The 18,723-nt window shown below is 39.4% G+C and overlaps 1 protein-coding gene across 12 annotated transcripts in view; it reads left to right on the top strand.

Annotated features, from left to right (window-relative positions):
* The window catches only part of Wdr62 (WD repeat domain 62), a 697,795-nt gene that overhangs the window by 476,732 nt on the left and 202,340 nt on the right, over positions 1-18,723 (top strand). For all 12 annotated transcript variants that reach the window (XM_070087131.1, XM_070087133.1, XM_070087132.1 and 9 more), the window contains one exon: positions 1,376-1,569. In XM_070087131.1, the coding sequence (XP_069943232.1) occupies positions 1,376-1,569 (194 nt within the window). The remainder of the gene's footprint in view (positions 1-1,375; positions 1,570-18,723) is intronic.

Genomic DNA, 18,723 nt, shown 5'->3' with positions numbered 1-18,723 from the left:
TTTTCTCCATTCTTCTCTTCAGCTATAGGATTTCTTCTGTGTAGGGGCTATTTTTATGGCAGAGCATCATTGCCATTGCTTGTTCATTTGGGATACCTTGCTCTATCTTAGCTGTATCCCAGCCTCTGGTTTCACTCTGGGGATCATGAAGCTCTTCCTTCTGATGTTCCACTCAAACTTGGTTTCCTAGAGTTTTTCGTGTGCTGTGGATAAACCTTTTCATCTAGTGGACATCTCTATTCAAGATGGTGAATATTATCTTCTTGAGTCACCCTACCTTGGTGGGACATGGCCATTGAGATAAAAACAAAAACAAAAAAAAAAGGTCTTAGAAAACTCACCTGTGTAGTTTTTTTTTTTTTTTTTTTTTTTATGTGATTGGCACAGTACATCAAAAATTAAATAGCTAGTGGAGAGGCCTTCTTAGCACATGATATTCAGTTTTGGGTAAACATTTTTAATTACATTTATGGAAAAAATCACTTTATGAAGGAGCTTTATAAGAGAGTTTACTGTATTTAAAAAAAAAAAAATAATGTAACCTACTTAATTTGTATAGTACATTCTTGACTTTTTAGTATTAATAAAACCTGAGTTGTAAATGCTGCAGTGAGGCAGGGTAATATTTTGTGAAGGTATTCAGGGAAACTTGTTAGCTGGACTTGAGTCCTGGAAATGGGAAGTACAGTGCCTGCAGGGGGGTTTGGGATATTGGCAGTTTGGAGAAACGTCAAAGCTGTCATATCTGAGCACCTCTGCAAAGACAGCGATTATGTATGAGTGATGGTGAAAGTGTTGAATGATGAAAGTTTTTTTCTTTCTTTTTGGGTTTTTCTCTCTTCAGTCACCCTGCCTCGGTGGAAATGGCCGACATGTTAAAAAAAAGAAAAACTGGTACACTATATATTTATTTTTGGTTAGATATCTTAGATCGTGACAAAGCAATTTAGATTGCCTGTTGTCCTGAAGATTGTTCCATATTAAATATTTAATCCTCTTGATGTAACAGTACATGAATATGAGAGACCTGGTGACTTGGGTGTGCTGCAGTTTGACTCTTGCCATGCACCTTTGATTTATGAAAGTGTTTACCGGGTTTCCATATTAAGACTTAGTACCACCAGTAATGTAAGCAAGTCAAGAATGATGCTGTCTGCTTCCAGTTTGTAGTGTAGGTTACCTAGCACCAGTAATTAATTCTACATGCATAATTTGATTGAATTTCACATCTCTCTTGCATTGTTGTGTTATATGTGGTTCAAGAAGGCAAAATATGAATATCTATATGTATTTGGTTTGCTGTAAATGTTGTAACTTATAAATAACAAAAAGTTATTTTTGAAAGTAAAAATTGACCAAAGTATTGATATTGCAGGTTATTCTTGATCAGAGTGGCATCTATGCTGCTACCAGCTGTACAGATAAGAATATGTGCATCTATGATTATTACTCTGGGGAGTGCATGGCTACTATGTTTGGCCACTCTGAACTCGTTACTGGACTACGCTTCACAAGTGATGGTAAACATCTCATAACTGTTTCTGGCGATGGCTGCATCTTTTTGTGGAAGTAAGTTTTTAATGTTTAAACTTAAGGATTTCTGTGTATTTTGTCTCAAATAGGTTTTCAGGTCTTCATAGTGATTGAAAGAAAGAAAAGTATGCAGTTGCATCACTTTAACTCTTAAACTGTGACAGACCTGACCAAAAAAAAAAAAAGTTCTGGTGGGCCCCCGAGTATCGTGAGCCTCGCGCTTTGTGAATTTTGACTTTTGGCAACTTTTTTCGTCAAAATATAGCCTCACATTTCGCCTTGCAATTCGTCCATATGGAACATGGCTGGCATACACAAAGGCTCCCACTCACTGTTCAGAGAGTCAGTGCGACATTGTTTCTGGGCAAGTGACCATCACCTCACATGTTCATACGATACATTTCATAATAATCCATAGTTTTTTGTGCGTGTAACTGCTAATAAGCCACCATGGACCAAAAGAATGCTCCTAGTGCCAGCCCTTTGGTAAAGAAGGTGAGAAACATGATAGAATTCAAGAAAGAACACACCAGCCAGAGTACTTCCCCACACCAGCCAGGGTACTTCCCCACACACATGATTTGAGTTGAGTGGGACTTGTGCATGAGTGAATAAAATTATCAAAACTGATTGCTTGGGGAGCATTGAAAATTGGGTTGGGCAAATATTCTGGTAGTGGGATGGTTTGTGAGCAACATGCCTAGTATGGGTCAACTGGTCTGCTGCAGTGTTCCTGCTTTCTTATGTACACCAGCGAGGGTACTTCCCAAAACAAGCCAGCCGGGGTAGTTCCCCACACAGGATTTGATTTAAGTGGGACTTGCACATGAGTGAATAGAATGTAGATGAATGGTTCAGAGAACTGACAAGTTGATAAATTAGACACAAAAGAGGAGCTTAGGGTTGCTAAGCTTGAGATACGGCGACTGACGGAGGAAAATGAGGATTCAAAGTAATCCTCCTGTTGTGAGTCCTCAGGTCAAGAGAGGAATGTGGTCAGTGGCCGGCCAACATGAAACAAAGCTGAAAATCAAGAAGAATGTTGGAGTGGCGGAAGCAACTTAGATCCAGAAGACTGCTGTGGAGACTTCCAACCCATTTTCGGTGTTACCAGACGAATGTGTGTTGTCTACTGGAAAGGTCGCAATGAGTACCAAGGAATCATTGGCAGAGGAGAGTGAGTCGACATCCCTTGAAATTCTAATGAAGATCATTGAAAACGTCACTACGAACTCCACCAGTGAAGGTAAGAACATTGTTTTAGTTGGGGACAGTCAAGTGAAATTTATGGATAGGGCATTTTGTCTTAGGGACAGGAAGAGGAGGCAGAGGGTATGTTTTTCTGGGGCTGGGATGGGGGATATTGTTAGCCATCTGGACGACACCATGAAAGGTAATGGGAGCAATCCTATTATCTGCCTCAGTACGGGAGGCAATGATGTCGGTAGACATAGGAGTGAAGACCTGATTAGCAGGTATAGGACAGCAATAGCGATAATTAGGAAGAAGGGTGGGAACCCTGTGATATGTGGCATTTTGCCCAGGAGAGGAGTTGGAAATGAATAGCTGTCCAGGGCAATTGGTGTCAACTGCTGGCTGGACAAACACTGTAAGGGAAATGCAGTGACATTCATAGACAACTGGGACCTCTTCTATGGCAGAAATGACATGTATGCCAGGGATGGGATTCACTTATCTAGGTTTGAGGTGGGAGCACTGGCCAACGCAGTGGAGGGAGCTGTTAGGTCTTTAAGCTAGAAATAGATAGTGGTATGGGTTTTCGTGGAAAATCAATGTATTCTGAGTGTAGCAATAGTGTGAGTTTTAAGGAATGAGGAAGAATTATTGGTGAACATAGGAAAGCCATTGGCATTAGGTGATAAGGAGAGTAACAGGCATAGTGGAGGAACAGAAATCAGCAGGAAGAAATAAGAGAAGGGAGGGTTTCTGAAAATATATTATACAGTGGACCCTTGGTTTACGATATTATTTCATTCCAGAAGTATGTTCAGGTGCCATTACTGAACGAATTTGTTCCCATAAGGAATATTGTGAATTAGATTAGTCCATTTCAGACCCCCAAACATACATGTACAAACGCACTTACATAATTGGTTGTATTGGGAGCTGATCGTAAAGCGGGGGTCCACTGTACTAACAGTCGTAGTGCGAGAAATAAGATTGATGAATTGAGAATAGTTGCAAGTGCGGGGTAACATAGATGTTTTTGTCATAACTGAGACGTGGTTTAATATGAAAAATGGGGACATGCCTGCTGAATGTCACATTCAGGGTTTTAAATTGTTCCAAGTAGACAGAAATATCAGAAAGGGGGGTGGGGTGGCACTATATGTCCGAGATCGTTTAAGTTGTTGCATTAAAAACTGGTATAAAGTCCGAAACACACACTGAATCTGTTTGGGTAGAATTTTCAGAGGGGCATGAAAAATTGATTTTAGGCGTGATATACCGTCCCCCAAACTTGGATAGAAACCAAGGAAGACTACTGTGGGAGGAAATTGTTAAGGCCACAAGGCACGATAACGTTGTAATTCTAGGAGACTTTAACTTTAGTCAGATTGACTGGAATTTTTTGACAGGGAATTTAGAATCTAATGACTTTTTAGAAGTAGTTCAGGATTATTTTTTGAAGCAGTTTGTGACAGAACCTACAAGGGGTAGTAACCTGCTTGACTTGGTTCTGGCAAACAAGGAATCACTTGTTAATAATTTAGAAATTTCAGAGGAACTTGGCACAAGTGACTACAAATCAATTTCCTTTAGCATTGAATGGAAGTATGATATTAGGGATAACTCAGCAACAGTCCCAGATTTTCACTTAGCAGATTACAATGGGCTTAGAGAACACTTATCACCTGTTGACTGGGGTAACAAAGAGAGCTATCAATATGAGAGTTTTCTAAACACTATACATACTGCCCAGAGAACATTTATCCCGTATAAAGAATTTTTTTTTTATTATTATCACACTGGCCAATTCTCACCAAGGCAGGGTGGCCCGAAAAAGAAAAACTTTCACCATCATTCGCTCCATCACTGTCTTGCCAGAAGGGTGCTTTACACTACAGTTTTTAAACTGCAACATTAACACCCCTCCTTCAGAGTCCAGGCACTGTACTTCCCATCTCCAGGACTCAAGTCTGACCTGCCGGTTTCCCTGAACCCCTTCATAAATGTTACTTTGTTCACACTCCAAAAGCACGTCAAGTATTAAAAACCATTTGTCTCCATTTACTCCTATCAAACACGCTCACACATGCCTGCTGGATCCAAAATGGATGAATAATAGGCTCAAATATCTTTTTGGACAGAAAAAGGAATTTATAGGCGCATAAAAAGAGGTGAGGGTCATCTTATGAATCAGTATATTGACATTAAGAGGAACATTAAAGAGGGGATAAGGAAAGCTAAACAGGACTATGAAATTAAAGTTGCTAGGGATTCGAAAACTAACCTGAAAAGTTTTTTCCAGGTTTATAGAACAAAAGTTAGAGATAAGATAGGTCCCCTTAAAAGTAACTCTGGGCATCTTACTGACAAGGAGAATGAAATGTGCTCTATTCTTAACAATTATTTTCTCTTGGTTTTCACTCAGGAAGACACTAACAATATCCCAGCAATTAACTTTTATAGTGGGCCTGATGATGATAAATTATGCAATACCACAGTCACTACCGAATTGGTTATCAAACAGATAGACCGGTTAAAGCAAAATAAATCCCCGTGCCCTGATGAACTTTTTTCAAGGGTTCTTAACCCTTTGAGGGTCCGTCCTGTAGATCTACGGCTTTACATTCAGGGTCCAAACCGTAGATCTACGTCATGAGCTCAGCTCACTCTGATAAACTGTGAGTTGTACATTTGGGCCTAGATATGAGAGAATACATCTATGTGGTATGTGTGCACCACATAAAACAGATCCTGCAGCACGCTGTGTATAATGAGAGAAAAAAACTGAAATAATGATTTTTCGATTAAAACAGCGACTTTGCAGTGTTTTTTTGTTTGTTTTTTATAGTTCTATTTGCGATTTCTTGGTCTCATTTGATAGAATGGAAGACATATTACAGAAATAGAGATGATTTTGATTGGTTTTAGCACTGGAAATGGCTTGAAACTGAGCTCAAAGTAGCAGAAATGTTAAATTTTTGCCGATATTCAAGAGTAAACAAACGACCTCACACGTCTAATACATGCCAGCTGGTGGGTCTAATATGCATTCACAAATATGGTGATGATATTTATACAATTATTACAGTATTGCAAAACAGTAAATCTTCTATTTTTTGGTGCGAATAAAAATTCATTATGTGAATAACAAATCAAAATGGAATTTATTTGTAAAGCCTCAAAACGTAACTAATGAACAGAGGAAATGTTAGTTTAGTTCAAGGAATACGTACATTGTTTATTCTGGACCCTATTTTGAAATTGGAATATTTTGAACTTCGTGTTAAATTGGCCAAATTAACAATTTCCGATCATTTTAATTTGTAGTTGAAACAGTTGACTTGGCGATTTCTTGTGCTCAATCGATAGAATAGAAGTAATACTAGTGAAATAGCTAAGAATTTGGTTGACTGGAATAATGTAATTGGCCTAAAATGGGAGTCAAAGTCGGCAAAATCGCCGATTCGTAAATATCGCTGATGCATCAAAATTTGCGAGAGCATAATTTCGTCAATTTTCCATCAAATTTCGTACTTTTTGTTTTATTACCTTCACAAAAAGATTCTCTACGATTTCATAAGAAAAAATAACAAATTTTTTTTTTTAAAATTCTTGGACACTGGGGCACCACTTCAGATTTGGGCCTTGGACCCTGAAGGGGTTAAAGAGTATAAAATGGAACTTTGTGAACCATTGACTAATATTTTTAATATTTTTCTACAAACAGGTGTAGTGTCTGATATGTGGAAGATGGCTAATGTACTTCCTATTTTTAAAGCAGGGGACAAGTCGTTACCATCAAATTACCGCACAATAAGTCGAACCTCAATTGTAGGCAGATTACTATAGTCACTTATAGCTGATAATATAAGAAGCCATCTCGATAAGCACAGCTTGATTCACGAGGGGTCGTTCTGCCTAACTAATTTGTTAACCTTCTTCAGTAAAGCTTTTGAGGCCGTTGATCACAATAAAGAATTCGATATTGTTTATCTAGATTTTAGTAAGGCTTTTGATAGAGTACCACATCAGAGACTTTTGAAGAAAGTGGCTGCTCATGGCATTGGGGGAAAAATGCTGTCATGGATCGAGTCATGGCTCACTAATAGGAAGCAGAGAGTGTGCATAAATGGGGTTAAATCTGAGTGGGGAACTGTAACAAGTGGCGTTCCGCAGGGATCAGTTTTAGGCCCATTGTCGTTTATTATATATATAAACGACCTTGACGAGGGAATTACTAGTGACTTTAGCAAATTTGCTGATGACACGAAGATAGGTAGGATAATCGATTCAGACGTTGATGTCTCACAACTTCAGGAGGATTTAGAAAAACTCAGTTCGTGGTCAGAAAAGTGGCAGATGCAGTTCAATGTAGATAAATGTAAAGTTCTAAAGCTCAGAAATGTCCATAGCCCTAGCACCTACCAGCTTAATAATGTTGAACTTAGCCGTATAGAATGCGAGAAGGATTTGGGGGTTATGGTAAGCAGCAACCTTAAACCAAGACAGCAGTGCCTAAGCGTGCGTAATAAGGCAAATAGATTGCTGGGATATATATCAAGAAGTGTAAGCAACAGAAGTCCAGCACTTATACTTCAGCTTTATACATCTTTAGTAAGGCCTCACCTAGATTATGCAGCTCAGTTTTGGTCTCCATATTACAGAATGGACATAAATTCGTTAGAAAACATTCAGCGTAGAATGACAAAATAATACAAAACATTAGAAATCTTCCTTATGAAGAAAGATTGAAGTCCCTTAAATTATATTCACTTGTTAGACGAAGAATGAGGGGAGACATGATCAAAGTGTATGAGTGGAACATAGGTATTAATAAGGGGGACATTAATAAGGTCTTGAGGATATCTCTCCAAGAGAGAACCCGCAGTAATGGATTCAAATTGGACAAGTTTAGATTTAGAAAGGATGTAAGAAAGTATTGGTTTGAAAATAGGGTAGTTGATGAGTGGAACAGTCTACCTAGTTGGGTTATTGAGGCTAAAACCTTGGGTAGTTTCAAATTTAGGTTGGATAAATACATGAGTGAGAGGGGTTGGATTTGAGTGGGAGTTGCATATGAGCAGGTAGAGTTATCAGAGCTTATTTCTTGGGTGGCATTGAGAATTCAGTTTGGCAAATGTTTTGTTAGTGGGATGTATTGTAAAGGACCTGCCAAGCATGGGCCAACAGGCCTGCTGCAGTGTTCCTCCTTTCTTATGTTCTTATAACCCTAGCACTTATAAGTTAAATAATGTAGAACTTAGCCATACAGATTACGAAAAGGACCTGGGGGTTATGGTGAGCAGCAACCTTAAACCAAGACAGCAATGCCTAAGCGTATGTAATAAGGCAAATAGATTATTGGGATTTATATCAAGAAGTGTAAGCAACAGAAGTCCAGAGGTTATACTGCAGCTTTATACATCATTAGTAAGGCCTCACCTAGGTTATGCAGCTCAGTTCTGGTCTCCATATTACAGAATGGATATAAATTCATTAGAAAACATTCAGCGTTGAATGACTAAATTAGTACATAGCATTAGAAATCTTCCTTATGAACAAAGATTGAAGACTCTTAAATTACATTCTCTTGTTAGACGAAGAATGAGGGGAGACATGATCGAGGTGTATAAGTGGAAGATATTTTTTTTTTTTTTTTTTTTTTTTTTTTTTTTTTTTTTTTTTTTTTTTTTTTTTCCCAACAAGTCGGTCGTCTCCCACCGAGGCAGGGTGACCCAAAAAGGAAAGAAAATCCCCAAAAAGAAAATACTTTCATCATCATTCAACACTTTCACCACACTCACATTATCACTGCTTTTGCAGAGGTGCTCAGAATACAACAGTTTAGAAGCATATACGTATAAAGATACACAACATATCCCTCCAAACTGCCAATATCCCAAACCCCTCCTTTAAAGTGCAGGCATTGTACTTCCCATTTCCAGGACTCAAGTCCGACTATATGAAAATAACCGGTTTCCCTGAATCCCTTCTCTAAATATTACCCTGCTCACACTCCAACAGATCGTCAGGTATTAATAAAGGGGACATTAATAAGGTCTTGAGGATGTCTCTCCAAGAGAGAACCCGCAGTAATGGATTTAAATTAGACAAGTTTGGATTTAGAAATGACATAGGAAAGTACTAGTTTGGAAATAGGGTAGTTGATGAGTGGAACAGTCTACCTAGTTGGGTTATTGAGGCTAGGGCTTCGGGTAGTTTCAAATTTAGGTTGAATAAATATATGAGTGAGAGGGGTTGGATTTGAGTGGGACTTGCAAATAAGTGGATAGAGTTATCAGAGCTTATTTCTTGGGTAGCATTGAAAATTGGGTTGGGAAAATGTTTTGTTAGTGGGATGGATTGTAAAGGACTTGCCTAGTATGGACCAACAGGCCTGCTGCAGTGATCCTCCTTTCTTATGTTGTTATGTTCTTACTAATGATGTATAAAGCTGCATTATAACCTCTGGACTTCTGTTGCTTACACTTCTTGATATAAATCCCAATAATCTATTTGCCTTATTACATACGCTTAGGCATTGCTGTCTTGGTTTAAGGTTGCTGCTTATCATAATGCCCAAGTCCTTTTTGCAATATATATGGCTAAGTTCTACATTATTCAACTTGTAAATGCTAGGGTTAAGGACACTCTCCAGCTTGAGAACCTTGGAATAATCTACATTGAACTGAATCTGCCACTTTTCTGACCAAGAACAGAGTTTGTCTAAATCCTCCTGAAGTAGGAGGATTTAGGTAGGATAATCAATTATCCTACCTATCTTTGTGTCATCGGCGAATTTGCTCATATCGCTAGTAATACCCTCATCAAGGTCATTGATATATATTATAAACAACAACAGGCCTAAGACTGATCCCTGTGGTACGCCATTTGTTATAGATCCCCACTCGGATTTAACCCCATTTAAGCATGCTCTCTGCTTCCTATTAGTTAGCCATGACTCGATCCATGACAGCACTTTTCCCCAATGCCATGAGCTGCCACTTTCTTTAACAGTCTCTGATGCAGTACTCTGTCAAAAGCCTTACTAAAATCTAAATAAACAATGTCAAATTCTTTATGATGAAATTAGGACACGTGCAACATCTGGGTATCTTTACTGTAGACGTTTCGCCATCCAATGGCTTTATCAATTCAAATTCCAGGACATAACTTGAAGACAGTAGAACTATGTACACAAGATGATGTAATCAGGCCCTTAACCTTGGAGTAGGTGCGAAGAGCACCGTAGTCGTGGAGATTCTGAAGCAGAAGCAAGGGGCCTGACGCTTATATACTAACATCAGGTGGAAATGGGACATGTAGCAGATGAGCACATAGTCACTGACTATGCCCTCATCTGAGGGCATAGTCAGTGGCTATGAGGTAACCAGTCCCTTGAGGGACTGATTACCTCATAAAGTTATCTGATTACCTAAAAGTTATCTGAGCCTATTATTCATCCATTAGGGATCATTTCTATTCGATCTAATTTCCTTATATGGGATAAATGTCCTTTGGGCAGCATGTATTGTGTTAGGAAAGCTGTCATACTGATAGCTCTCTTCGTTATCCCAATCCACAGATGATAAGTGTTCTCTTAGCCCATTGTAATCTGCTAAGCGTAAATCTGGGACCAGTACTGAATTATCCCTACTATCATACTTCCATTCAATGCTAAAGGTAATTGATTTGTGATCGCTTGTGCCGAGTCCTCTGTAATTTCTAAATTATTAACAAGGGTTTCCTTGTTTGCCAAAGCCAAGGCAAGCAGGTTATTTCCCCTTGTAGGCTCTGTCACAAACTGCCTCAAAAAACAATCCTGAACTACATCTAAGAAGTCGTTTGATTCTAAATTCCCAGTCAAGAAATTCCAATCAATATGACTAAAGTTAAAGTCTCCTAGAATTACTACGTTATCGTGCCTTGTGGCCTTAACAATTTCCTCCCATAGTAGTCTCCCTTGGTCCCCATCTAAGTTTGGGGGACGGTGTATCACACCTAAAATCAATTTTTCATTTCCCTCTGAAAATTTTATCCAAACAGACTCTGTATGTGTTACTTCAAACTTAATACCCATTTTTATGCAGCAGTTCAAGCGATCTCAGACATACAGTGCCATCCCACCCCCCTTCCCGATACTTCTGTCTACTTGGAACAATTTAAAGCCCTGTATGTGACATTCAGCAGGCATGTCCTGATTTTTCGTATTGAACCATGTCTCAGTTAAGGCAAATACATCAATGTTACCTGCACTAGCAACTAGTCTCAACTCGTCCATCTTATTCCTAGCACTATTTGTGTAATATATATTTAAGGGGACCCTCCTTTCTCTTTTCCCTTCCTGCTCCTTTCTATTATTCCACTAAACCTATTACTGTCCTTGTCACCTAGTGCCACTGGCTTTCCAATATCCACCTCATTTTGCCTATTACTAGTCCTCCTAGTACTCGTATTACTACACTGGGACTTCACTGTTTTCCCGCCAAAACCCATACCACTAACTATTCCTAGTTTAAAGTCCTAACAGCTCCCTCCACTGCAGTTGCCTTTGCCCCCACGCCAGACCTTGGTAAGTGTACCCCATCCCTGGCATACATTCATTGACAGCTGGGACCTCTTCTAGAAGAGGTCTGAGTTGTCAATGAATGTTACCGCATTTTCCTTACAGTATTTGTCCAGCCAGCAATTGACACCACTTGTCCTGGGCAACCATTTGTTTCAAACTCCTCTCCTTGGCAAAATACAGGTCTCCCTCAACATTCACGTTTTCAGCTTTCGCGGGCTTCACACATTCGCGAATTCCCAACCGCCAAATTCCCAGCCACCAAATTCCCAGCCGCCAAATCATATTCAAGTTTCCCGCCACCTGCGAGTCCCTACTACCCTCCCTCCGACCCCCGCAACTGGCAGCCAGCCCTCCCACCACTCAGTGTGGTGAGTGTTTTGTTTGTTCATTATTTGCTATTAAACTACAGTATAAATAATGTAAACACATTCATGACTGCATATTGGAATGGCTATTTGGACAGGTATTGGATGGTGACATCATGTGTTTACTCTTGAACACAGCAAAGAATCAAACATTTCTGCTACTGCTAATAATAACAATAGTAATAATAATAATAATAATAATAATAATAATAATAATAATAATAATACGATATAATTGAAGAAGGAAATTGTACAAAAATACGAGGGAGTGGTTGACACATCGTCAGTGTGGCTTTGTTTATGCTGGAGTGAACATTAGTCTCCCTGCTCTTCCAAACATTTCACAATTATTCATTGTTTGGTGCTTGTAGATTGAGTGTGACTGGAGTGGTTGAGGCAGTGGTAGAGGCAGTGATAGAGGCAGTGATAGAGGCAGTGGTAGAGGCAGCGATAGAGGCAGTGATATTTACTAACATATATGTTATAAATAATAATAGTACATTATGAATAACATTTAATATTATTATTATAAATGTTATTAATATTAACATGTACTATTATTATTTATAACATACGTATATGTTAGTAAATACCACTGCCTCTTATCACTGCCTCTATCACTGCCTCTATCACTGCCTCTATCACTGCCTCTATCTCTGCCTCTATCACTGCCTCTATCACTGCCTCTATCACTGTCTCTATCACTGCCTCAACCGCTGAATTATTGTGAAATGTTTGGAAGAGCAGGGAGACTAATGTTCACTCCAGCATAAAAAAAGCCACACTGATGATGTGTCAACCATTCCCTCGTATTTTTGTACAATTTCCTTCTTCAATTATATCGTATTATTATTATTATTATTATTATTATTATTATTATTATTATTATTATTATTATTATTATTATTATTATTATTATTATTATTATTACTATTACTATTGTTATTATTAGCAGTAGCAGAAATGTTTGATTCTTTGCTGTGTTCAAGAGTAAACACATGATGTCACCGTCCAATACCTGTTCAAATAGCCATTCCAATATGCAGTCATGAATGTGTTTACATTATTTATACTATAGTTTAATAGCAAATAATGAACAAACAAAACACTCACCACACTGAGTGGTGGGAGGGCTGGCTGCCAGTTGCGGGGGTTGGAGGGAGGGTAGTAGGGACTGGCATTGGTTGAGGAAGTGGTGAAGGCAGTGGTGGAGTCTGTGGTATTTAATAACATACATGTTATTAAAGCATAACATGTATATATTTAGTACAACTTACGACGTTTTCATGTATTTTATGATTGTTCATGGTTCAACAAGTTAAGCAGTATTGTATTATATTTCCCTACAATATATTGGGGCACCAAACATTCACGGTTTTTCAACATTCGCGAGGCTCTTGATCCCCTAACCCTCGTGAATGTTGAGGGACACCTGTACCACATATGACAGGGTTCCCACCCTTCCTCCTAATTCTCTCTCTTGCTGACCTATACCTGCTAATCAGGTCCTCACTCCTACGTCTGCCAACATCGTTGCTTCCCGCACTGAGACAGATAATAGGATTGCTCCCATTACTTCTCATAATGTCATCCAGACGGCTAACAATATCCTTCATCCCAGCCCCAGGAAAACACACACACTGCCTCCTACTCCTATCCTTCAAGCAGAATGCCCAATCCATGCACCTAATCTGGCTACCCCCAACAACAACAATATTTTTACCTTCCTTTGCGACATCCGCCGTGATGTTTCCAGTAGTCGCCTCACATATGTTAGGTAGCACTACACCTTCACTTGTGGAATTCGTCAAGACGTTCTCGATGGTCTTCATTGGGGTTTCTAGGGAAGTCTCACTCACATCTGCCAATGCTTCCTTGGTGCTTGTTGTGGCATTCCCAGTAGAACACCCACATTCGTCAGGTAGTACCGACTTCTGTGGAAGCAGAAGACTACTGTGGAAGTTTCCACAGTAGTCTTCCAGTTTTTCGTCATTTCTGCCTCTCCAACAGTCTTCTTGATCCTCAGCTTGGTTCCATGTTGCCTGGCCACTGACCAAGTTCCCCTCTTAACCTGGGGACTCACAGCAGGAGGATTACTACGAATGCTCTTGTTCTCCTCTATTAATCGCCGTATCTCCAGCTTAGCAACCCTAAGCTCTTCTTTCAGCTCTTCTTTCAAGAGAGGGCATCCTGGTTCAAATTCACAGAGAGCACACAAACAGGTCTTCACAGAGCTAAATACACGTCACCACTGAGCTAAGTACATGTTACCACTGTTCCACTCATCAACTACCCTATTTCCAAACCAATACTTTCCTATATCCTTTCTAAATCTAAACTTGTCTAATTTGAATCCATTACTGCGGGTTCTCTCTTGGAGAGATATCCTCCAGACATTATTTATATCTCCTTTATTAAGAGGATATAAATAATGTGATCCTTTATTGACAACGTTTCACCCACGCAGTGGGCTTTATCAAGTCACAAAGAGATCTCTTTATGACTTTATAAAGCCCACTACGTGGGCAAAACGTTGTCAATAAAAGATCACAATATACTGCTGAAGTGTTTATATTTCTACCTGCCTAGTATGGGCCAACAGGTGTGCCACAGTGTTCCTGCTTTCTTACGTTCTTAGGTACACCAGCTAAGGTACTTCCCCACACAAACCAGCCAGGGTACTTCCTCACACAAACCATCCATGGTACTTCCCCACACAGACAATTTGATTTGAGTGGGACTTGTGCATGAGTGAATAGAATTATCGAAGCTTATTGCTTGGGGATCATTGAAAACTGGGTTGAGCAAATATTCTGTTAGTGGGATGGTTTTTTAAGGACCTGCCTAATTTGGGCCAACAGGTCTGCTGCAGTGTTCCCGCTTTCTTGCGTACACCAGCCAGAGTACTTCCCCATATACACGATTTGATTTAAAGGCATAAGTGGTGAACGCATAGGTAGTCCGAAAGTCTACTGAAAGAGGTGATTTTCGAAACACCTTGTTGAACTACGTGTTGGCTTTACATGTTTCTTTTTTGAAAATCACCTCTTTCAGCAGACTTTTGGACTACCCATGGATTCGCCACTTAGTGTCGTCCTGGCGAACCTATACATGGAACCTCTGCAAGCCGAGCGATTTTCCACTATTACTCCCTCTTCTGTCACCTGGCTCCATTATGTTGACGACATTCTCATGATAACCCTCAGATGCTTCATCATTCAAGCTCTTCATCACAAGCTCAACCAGGTCGAGCCCTGAATCCAGTTCACACTAGAAGAAGAAGTTGGCAACACACTTCCTTTCCTTGATGTTCTTCTTTGCAAAGCTGACCTTGAACTTGTTTTAAAGTCTATCGAAAACCTACCAACCAACATGATCTCCACTTCTACTTTCACCACGACACCAAAACTAAATGTGGTGTAATTATAGGCTTTTTCCTGCACCCACTCAGAATCTGCAGCAGTGAGTTCCTTGAGGAAGAATGCTCTCTTATTGAACAAGTATTTTCTTAACTTCACTATCCTCGTCACTTCATTAGAGACTGCAGACGATGGGCATTAAACATCTTTAACACACCCCGAGAAGACACTGCCGAGAAGAGATACATAGCCCTCCCCTCCAATTCCATTGCTAAACACATTTCCAACATCTTTTCCAGTACCTTATTCCAAGTATCTACCTCCATATCCACCACTATCAAGGACATTACCAGTAATAGACAGGACAAGCTTTAATCCTCTGCAGGGGTATATACAATCCCTTGCAATGACTGCAGCAAATTATATATCGGCTAAACATCCAGAGACTTCCAAACACATATTTCAGAACACCAGTACGCAGGTAGATCTGACGATCCAAGGAATGCCTGTGTTCAGCACCAAAATTCACACAACCATTTAATCAATGTTAGAAATGCAAGACTTATCGCCAGAGAGGACAACACTCAATACCGAAGAATCCTGGAATCATCACTTATCTGTATGTCCAACAACTTCATCCAGAACTACGGCTTCTGTAACATAGTTGAACCCCTTGCCAAGAAACTTCTTCATCGCTATCCCTCATAGAACATAAGAATGGAGGAGCATTGCAGAAGGTCTACTCATATACTTACCCAATCTCTTTTTAAAGCTACTCAAGGTTCTAGACTCTATCACCTTTCTCAGAAGACTGTCACATGCAGCATTCTCCACCTGATGCCATCCTATAAATACTCACGTACCTTTTACTGCGTGGGTGAAATGTTGTCAATAAAGGATCACATTATACTGCTTAAGTGTTTATATTTCCAATAGGTATTTTTTTACACTCGGGCCAAACACTTCATAGACCCAGTCAATGAAAATTTGCCTCGTGACCCATGCCTTATTTTTAGCTTTCCACTATTCTTCATAGGCTTGTGCCATGGCAGTGCCTTTTCCTCCTTCATGATGTAGGTCCTCTTTGGCATTTTCTTCCAGAAAAAGCCTGTTTCATTACGATTGAAGACTTGTTGGGGCACAAATCCTTCGGCCTCTACGCACTCCTTGAATTCATCAACGAATTCTTTAGCCACATGTTTGTCTGAACTTGCAGCCTCACCATGCCTTACAACACTGTGTATGCCACTACGCTTCTTAAATCTGTTGAACCAGCCTCTGCTGGCCTTAAATTCACTAACAGCAGCATGATTGACTCCACAACACTATCTCCTGCTAACTGTTTTTCGTTGATCCACGCCAACAACAACGTCTCCACATCTTCAATCGTTTGTGATCTCTGTTTTGTTAGCATATTTACCCCTTTTGTAACATCAGCTTCCTTGATTTCTACTTTCTTTGCCAGGATGTAACTGATTGTTGATTTCAACTTCCCATACATCCTGGCGAGCTCAGTCACACATATGCCACTTTCGTATCTTTCTGCAATCTCTTGAATTCTATCATGTTTCTCACCTTCTTTACCAAAGGGCTGGCACTAGGAACTTTTTTTGGACCCTTGGTGGCTTATTTCGCAGCCGCACTCAAACAAGCTCACTCAACCAGTGACAGAGCCAAACTGAGACGCACGAGTGGCGGCATCTAGGGTGGGCGGACGCATATGATATGGACAATTTCTGGGACGAGGTACGAAATTCAGAGCAAAATTTCACCGAAAAAAGTGGTCGAAATCTGAATCATACGATATTCGGTGTGAACGAAATCTGGAGTTCCACTGTATTTAAAATAATAGTTTAATTATTAATTATTTTAATATTTAAATTTTATAAGTTTGCTCATTTTGGTAATCCTTTCAGTGCATGCTTATGAAAATGTTAGATATTCATTTGATCAGTTTAACAATTTATTAATTTTTTTTAACATATCAGCCATTTCTCACCAAGGGAGGGTAAGTCAAAATGAAAAAAGAACCTCCCCCCCCCCCCTCAAAAAAAAAAAAAAAAAACTTTCGTCATTCAACACTTTCACCATCACTCACACACAATCACTGTCTTTCCAGAAGTGCTCAGATACAACTGGTTAGATGTCCTTCCAAATTGCCAATATCCCAAACCTCTTCCTTAACCCTTTCAGGGTCTGTCCCGTAGATCTACGGCTTTACGTTCAGGGTCCAAACCGTAGATCTACGCCATGAGCTCAGCTCACTCTGATAAACTGTGAGTGGTACATTTGGGCCTAGATATGAGAGAATACATCTATGTGGTATGTGTGCACCACATAAAACAGATCCTGCAGCACACTGTGCATAATGAGAGAAAAAAAATGAAATCATGATTTTTCGATTAAAACAGCAACTTTGCAGTGTTTTTTCGTATGTTTTTTATAGTTGTATTTGCGATTTCTTGGTCTCATTTGATAGAATGGAAGACATATTACAGAAATAGAGATGATTTTGATTGGTTTTAGCATTGGAAATGGCTTGAAACTGAGCTCAAAGTAGCGGAAATGTTAAATTTTTGCCAATATTCAAGAGTAAACAAACGACCTCACACGTCTAATACACATCAGCTGGTGGGTCTAATATACATTCACAAATATGGTGATGATATTTATACAATTATTACAGTATTGCATAACAGTAAATCTTCTATTTTTTGGTGTGAATAAAAATTCATTATGTGAATAAAAAATCAAAATGGAATTTATTTGTAAAGCCTCAAAACATAACTAATGAACAGAGGAAATGTTAGTTTAGTGCCAGGAATGCCTACATTGTTCATTCTGGACCCTATTTTGAAATTGGAATATTTTGAACTTTGTGTTAAATTGGCCAAATTAACAATTTCCGATCACTTTATTTTGTAGTTGAAACAGTTGACTTGGCGATTTCTTGTGCTCAATCGATAGAATAGAAGTAATACTAGTGAAATAGCTAAGAATTTGGTTGATTGGAATAATGTAATTGGCCTAAAATGGGAGTCAAAGTCGGCAAAATCGCCGATTCGTAAATATCGCTGACACATCAAAATTCGCGAGAGCATAATTTCGTCAATTTTCCACCAATTTTCGTACTTTTTGTTTTATTACCTTCACAAAAACATTCTCTACGATTTCATAAGAAAAAATAACAAATTTTTTTTTTTAAATATCTTGGACACTGGTGCGTGACTCCAGATTTGGGCCTTGGACCCTGAAAGGGTTAAAGTGCATGCATAGTCTTCCCACTTCCAGGACTCAGGTCTGACTAACCAGTTTCCCTGAATCTTTTCACAAAATATTACCCTGTTCACACTCCATTTATACGCTCTCCAGGTCATTCTGCTGTGTTACATTTTCTCTAAATGACCAGACCACCTCAACAACCCCTCTTCGACCCTCTGACTAATACTTTTAATAACTCCACACCACCACTTAATTTCCACACTACGAATTCTCTGAGTAATATTTACAACACACATTGCTCTTAGACACAACATCTCTACTGCCTCCAGCCTCCTCCTCGCTGCAGCATTTACAACCCATGCTTCACTCCCATATAAGAGTGTTGGTACAACTATACATTTCCTTCTTTGCCTCCATGGATAATGCTTTTTGTCTCCACAGATACCTCGATGCACTACTCACCTTCTTTCATTAATCAATTCTA

The sequence above is a fragment of the Cherax quadricarinatus genome, chromosome 21 (assembly GCF_038502225.1).
Source record: "Cherax quadricarinatus isolate ZL_2023a chromosome 21, ASM3850222v1, whole genome shotgun sequence".
NCBI lineage: Eukaryota > Metazoa > Arthropoda > Malacostraca > Decapoda > Parastacidae > Cherax > Cherax quadricarinatus.
This window is presented reverse-complemented; position numbering and strand designations above follow the sequence as displayed.